Consider the following 6,891-nt stretch of genomic DNA (forward strand, 5'->3'; position numbering starts at 1 on the left):
TCTCTCTCTCTCTCTCTCTCTCTCTCTCTCTCTCTCCCTCTCCCTTTCCCTCTCCCTCTCCCTTTCCCTCTCCCTTCCTCTTCTTTATTTCTTTCCCTTTCAGTTTCTTGCTGTTTTTGTGATTGCCTTTGTCTATCCCTGTCCCATCTCTTCCCTTATTGATCTGTCATTCTCCTCCTGCCTCTCTTTCCTTTTTCTGGGTCACTAAAGGCTCACCACCACCCCCATCTCCAGAGTTACCCCTCCTCCCCTACCTGCCTAGCTTTCTGTCTGTCCTCTTGCCTGTGTGTCTGCTGCCAGTCCTTGTCTCTGCCATGGCCCATCTCTTCATGTTCCTGCAGGCTGAGCCCCTATGAATGGTATAACCCTCACCCGTGCCTCCGAGCACGTCCCCATGTGGTGGAGAACCAGTATACCCTGGGCAACAGCTTGTGGTTCCCCGTCGGGGGATTCATGCAGCAGGGCTCCGAGATCATGCCCCGGGCACTTTCTACCCGATGTGTCAGCGGGGTCTGGTGAGGGCACTAATCACAATGGGTGATGGAGTGGGCCAGGGAAACTGGGTGGGCTTGGGATGGAGGGATCCTGGGGGTATTTGAGCACTTAGAGACCATTAACTATAGCATCTTCATTTTATAGATTTGGAGAAAATGAAGCCCACAGTGGGGGAGTAAATCATTCAAGGCCACCCACAGCATATTAGGGACATATCTGGGATCAAAACTCAACTTTTCTGATATCTTGCTCCTGCATATTGTGGAGGGATCTAGGAAAATTATCCATCATACAATGTTAGAATTGGGAGGAGGCCTTAGAACAGAGAATTTCAGATGAGGGAAGGACCTTAGAACATAAAATATAGAGTGTCAGAGATGAATAGAACCTAGAACATAGAATGTTAGAGTTGGAAGGGACCTTAGAAGATAGAACGATAGAGGTGATAGGGCTCTTAGAACAGAGACAGAATGTCAGAACTGGGAGGGACCATAGGACAAAGAACACAGGATTTCAGAGCTGAGTGGGACCTCAGAGTTTATGAAGTCCAGTGAGTTGTTGAGGAAATTGAAATGCCAAGAAAATGCAATCAGCTGAAAGTCAGATGGTTTAAAACCCATGGCTCTTTCCTCATTAGTTCAAAGGAATGACATCTTTACAAGACCCCTGTTGGGATGAAGATATCCCTGGGGTGGGTCTTGCATGATCTCTGAAGCTTCAGGGCCTGGGGGATTGGGGAGCAAGTAGGGGACTTAAGAATCCAGGAGCCTGGGGTCTGATGCTTCCAGGACAGGGGGACTTGGGCGAGTCACTGCCCCCTCCCACCAGGTGGGCCTTCACTCTCATCATCATCTCCTCCTACACGGCCAACCTGGCAGCCTTTCTAACCGTGCAGCGAATGGAGGTGCCAGTGGAGTCGGCTGACGACTTGGCTGACCAGACTAATATTGAGTATGGGACCATCCATGCAGGTTCCACCATGACCTTTTTCCAGGTATTCCTTATTTTAGTAGCCTCTAGGCTTCCTCTTCCTCCAATGTGTCCCAGTCACTCTCTCCCCAGTTTTTCCTCAGTCCTCCTTAATTTTCCACTCTCCTAATCCACTTCTCTCAGTGGCTTACACTTTCTGCATGTCTCCCTCTCCCTCTCCCTCATTATTTCCAGGTCTTTCTCATCTAATGATCTACCATTTCTCTCTTTCAGTGTCTCCTAGTCCTTTCCCTCAATAATACCTCAGTGGCTTCCCTCAAACCCTTCCCTCGATGTCTTCCTCAGACCCTTCAGTGCCTCCTAGTTTTTCTTCCTCAATGGTTTACCTCCACACCTGTCTCTCTAGTCTCCTACTCTCATTGTCTCTAGTCCCATCCCCCAACATCTTCTTCATCTCCTGAAAAAAGAACATAATTAAGCTGAGCAGAGGAATTGTGTCCATCTTGCTGGGTTGGGTACTCAAGTTCAGCACCAAGAACAGCTCTTAAAGGATGTCTCAAGAGACCTCTAACAGGTTTAGCTTCTCCCCTACTTGGCCAACAATTGACCTAGTACAAGTCAAGTGGAAAGGGGAAAGAGGAAGGATAGAAAGCCTCCAATAGGCCAGAAAGGAGACAAAGGGGACAAAGAAATAAAACATGGCCCTACCCTGAGGGAGCACCCCTTCCCATCCTGAGAAAGAGGGCAGCTCTTAAGGAGGCCGTGGTTTGAGAAGATAATAACCCATAGCTTATGGCCTGAGAGAGAAGACTACAGCTCAGGCTACTGGTGTCTTAGGGGAAGAATGGAATCTTGACTTCCAGGAATGCTAAGGCTGAGGAGGAAATTATAGCTTTTAGAAATCTCTCAGTCCAAGTGGGGGAAAGTAACACAACCCTGGGGAATCTTCACTAGTTTCAGGGATATTTGTGGCTTTGGGAAGAGAATGTTATTATGGCAAAGAAATGGTCTGACCTGGAGCTCCAAATTGCCAGGGGACTACTAATTAAGGAGAATTCTTACTTTTTTTCTGAATCAGAGACCCCTTTGGCCATCAGTCTGATGAAATCTACAGACCCCTTGTCTAGACTTTGTTTTTTTAATGTATAAAATAAAACATAGGATTAAAAATAAACCAATTATATTGAAATGAAGTTATAAAAGCATAAAAAAGACACCAGAAGTGATATGGATGAATGGATTAATCAGAGAAGGCTCCTAGTTGGGAAGGGAGCTGGAATGGAGAGATTGAGGAGGGCTTGGAGAGGAAGAAGGGGATCAGAGGAAAGAGCAAGGGGCACAGAGATGCCAGAGGACCATGGCATTCCTGTAATGCTCCTTCCCCCACCTTTCTACATTGGCCAGAACTCTAGGTACCAGACATACCAACGAATGTGGAACTACATGCAGTCTAAGCAGCCCAGTGTGTTTGTGAAGAGCACAGAGGAAGGCATCGCCCGAGTCCTCAACTCCCGCTATGCCTTCTTGTTGGAATCCACCATGAACGAGTACCACAGGCGCCTCAATTGCAACCTCACCCAGATTGGGGGCCTCCTCGATACCAAGGGCTATGGCATCGGCATGCCACTGGGTGCGCGATGGCCCACTGGGCCTTAGGACACCCACCCAGGAATGTGGGCATTAAGTAGGGGTACGGGGTTGGGGAGATAAAGAACATAGGGGGATAATGGGGTGGGAGATTAAGGGATGGAAGAAACTGGAAGATAAGGAGATGGAGTCCTGGCAGATGGGAGGTGTATTGAAGAGGGATATAGGAGAAAATGGAGATTAGAAGACAGAAAGGTAAGGGATACAGGGAGATTCTGAAATATGGGACTGGAGGGTGGGGACTATGGGGAAAATAGAAGAAAAGAAATTAGATTGTTGGAGTTATAGGAGGATAGACAGATGAGATAGAGATGGCAGGAGGCATTAATTTTTAATTTAACTTAATTTTCCTCATTTTACATATGGGAAAACTGAGTTTGGGAGTTTGAGTAACTTGCCTAAGGTGACACAGGTAGTAATGACCAAAGGTGGTTTGAACATAGGTCCTCTGACTCCAGAGACATTAGTCCCTGGGGTGGGGGGAGGATGGGTCATAGAGTGATAGGAGATAGATGGTCATGTGAAGAGGGAGAGCAAGGAATAGAGAGACATACGATTGGGAGGTGTGTGAATTAAGAAATGGACATTTGGAGATTGAGAACAAGTACCTGGAATAGAAGGTCCTTGGGAACAGAAAAGGCTTTCATTTTATCTTTCTTTTCTCAGCTCCTAATACAATGTATTTTTCATATTGGGTACTTTGCATTGTTGAACTAAACTAAATTGGCAGTGCAGATCATCTGAACATGGGCAGATCAAAGGCTGAATGAAGGATATGGATAGAGATTATAGAACAGTCATGGGAAATGGATATATGTAGGTGATAAAGATATGGGGAATGGAGGGACAGGTGAAGCATGAGTAACATGAGATCAAGAGGTAGAGATGGTTAGTATGGAGAAGAGAGCAAAAACTATTAAACAGAAGGTAAGTATAGAATGAGAACTGGATTTGGTGACAGAGAACCCCAGTTCAAATTCCAACTTTACCACCTACGATATATTGAGAAAGAAATTTCTCTTTTGGGGTTCTCAGTCTCCTCATTTGTAAAATGAAGGTGTTGGACTAGATTGACCTCTAAGGTCCCTTCCAATTCTAAATCTACAATTGTTAGGTCTCTGGCCTATTCTCTTTGTTTCCAGAGGGGGTGGGTGGAGGTTGCAAAGAGGAAAATAAGGCCTTGAAGTAAGGGGAAAACTTGCTCACAGTTAGAGGCATACAGAAGTGAAATAGACTGCTTTGGGAGATGTTGGGTTCTTTCTTAATGGATGTCTTTAAGCAAAGGTTGGCTAGCCACTTGTCATGCTGGCTGTAGTGGGATTTGCAAAATAGACTGGTTTCTTCAAAAATAGAAATTCGGTGTCAAGGTAGCCAGATGAATACTGTAACATTCATCCTAGGGGCAGCTAGGTGGACAGAGCCCTGAACTTGGAATCAGGAAGACTCATCTTCCTGAGTTCAAATCTGATCTCAGACAATTGCTGGTTGTGTGACCCTGGGCAAGTCACTTAACTCTGGTTGCCTTGGTTTCTCATCTGTAAAATGAGCTGGACAAGCGGCAGCTAGATGGCTCAGTGAATTGAGAGTCAGACCCAGAGACGGGAGATTCCAGGTTCAAATCTGGCTTCAGACACTTCCTGGCTGTGTGACCCTGGGCAAGTCACTTAATCTCCATTGCCTAGGCCTTACTGCCCTTCTGCTTTGGAATCAATATAAACAGTATTGATTCTAAGAAAGAAGGTAAGGGTTTGCTGTTGTTGGTTTTTTTTAATGAGCTGGACAAGGTAATGACAAACAACTCCAATATCTTTGCCAAGAAAACTCAAAATGAGGTCACAAAGAGTTGGACATAACTGAACGACGATGACAACAACAACATTCACGGTGTGTGACCGATCCAAGGACCACACAATAGTCAGTGTGATAATGTCTGAGGACATTTTGAACTCTTCTTTACAGAAAATTCCATTTTCTAGGAACACTCTAATCTGATTCTAGTTTACCTCATTAGCCCTGACTCACCCTCATAGATTGGGACCCGAGAGTAGAGGGTTGACTAAGCCAGGTTGAGGGGCCCTTGTGGTTCCATGTTCCTAAAACTATAGTTCACAAGTCCCCATTATTGTGTTTACCTTTCCACTAGTCAGCTGGGACACAATTAGCTCAAAGCACAGACATTTATTAAATTGACATAGTAAGAGCTGTTGCAACGAAATAACTCCTCCATAAATCTTGTGTGTACTCTCCCATAAATAAATGCAATAGCAGTGAGAAGAGTAGACACACATAGAATTCCCAAGTGAGGTACACATGCTGCTTCTCAAGGGGAGGATGTGTGCCTTCTATACCCCATATAGCCTGTGTCACTACACAGTACAGCTAGTGTGATGCCCACAGATGGGCAGCCGAGCACAGAACCTTGTGTATTGTGGGCAATTAATAAATATTTCTTGAATTAGATGGAAAAGTCTGGATGGATATGGGAGGGTAGGGAATGTGGAGATGGAGGATGGAGGAATGGAGGACATGGAGATGGAATTTACAGCATCTAGACCAGAGATGTAGACCCATGGTTTGAATGGGGATGAAAAAAGAAGGATGAAGGCTACAGGGGGAATTTGGGTTGGAGAGATGGGATAGGAGAAGAAATTGAAGGAATGAAGATACAGAGAAAGTTTAAAGGATTAGGAGCTATGCTATATTAGAGGATTAGGACTGTGGGAGATGGGAGAGATAGAGGCATAGAAGAAAGGAAAAAGAGAGAGACATAATGGAGAGTGTAAGAAATATGAACCAAGGGAGGGATAGATACACTAGGGATCTAAAGAATCTAGAGAGATGGGGAATCAGAGAGGGAAGGAGCTGGGAAGAACATTGAAGTTGAGGAAGATTAGGGATCTAGGGAAGAGCTCTGGTAGGATTTGTAAACACAGAAGGGCCCTAGACATCTTCTCTTTCCCTTTCCAGGCTCCCCATTCCGGGACGAGATCACACTGGCCATCTTGCAACTGCAAGAGAACAACCGATTGGAGATCCTAAAGCGAAAGTGGTGGGAGGGGGGCCGGTGTCCAAAGGAGGAGGACCATCGGGCCAAAGGTCAGTGTTCCCCCCACCCCACTAGTCACCCTGCCCTTGTCTTGAACCCACTGTGTCTCCTTGGGCCCTTTGTGTCTCCTTGGGCCCTTATCTATTTCTCTCCAGGGCTGGGAATGGAGAATATTGGTGGAATATTTGTGGTGCTCATCTGTGGCCTCATCATTGCGGTCTTCGTCGCTGTCATGGAGTTCGTGTGGTCCACAAGAAGGTCGGCAGAATCCGAGGAGGTGAGGGCCCAAGGATTCAAGAGGATGGGGGACAGGGTATGTGAAGAGACAAGGAGAGCAAGAGCAGAGAACTAATACATGGGAATGGAGAGAGAAGGAAGAAAAGGTGGAAGTATAGAAGTGATAAAACAGAAGAGAGAAAAAAGAAGAGAAGGGAGACTGGAAGGGAAGGGAACGAAGACAGACAGAGGAGTGAGGAGGCTGCAGAGTGAATAGTGAGAGGAGGTAAATGAACAAAAGGAAGGAGGAAATACAAAGGTGGTGAATGGAGCAGAAAGGAAAAGAGTAGAGAAACTAACACAAAGAGGAAGAATCAGAGACAGAGATAGAGAGAAACAGAGAAAGATAAAGAGAGACAGAAACAGAGAGAGACAAAGAGACAGAGGCAGAGACAGAAGGCAGAGGTGAAGCTAGAGGAGCAAAAAAAAAAAAAATGGAATGAAATCAGTCTCAAGGTACAAAGTAGACCAGCTAGGTCTAGATCCACCTGGGCTTC

The 6,891-nt window shown here is 45.7% G+C and overlaps 1 protein-coding gene across 1 annotated transcript; it reads left to right on the top strand.

The window, feature by feature from the left end:
- Positions 1-341: 341 nt before the first annotated feature.
- Positions 342-6,431, top strand: LOC123255332 (glutamate receptor ionotropic, kainate 5-like; the record flags this gene model as incomplete). Its single annotated transcript, XM_044684150.1, has 5 exons — positions 342-515; positions 1,324-1,489; positions 2,830-3,055; positions 6,040-6,168; positions 6,274-6,431. Coding segments are annotated over 5 exons (853 nt in total), but the record flags the coding sequence as incomplete, so codon positions are not given.
- Between the last annotated feature and the right edge of the window lie 460 nt (positions 6,432-6,891).

This window comes from Gracilinanus agilis, unplaced genomic scaffold (assembly GCF_016433145.1).
Source record: "Gracilinanus agilis isolate LMUSP501 unplaced genomic scaffold, AgileGrace unplaced_scaffold43811, whole genome shotgun sequence".
In the NCBI taxonomy this organism is placed as follows: Eukaryota; Metazoa; Chordata; class Mammalia; order Didelphimorphia; family Didelphidae; genus Gracilinanus; species Gracilinanus agilis.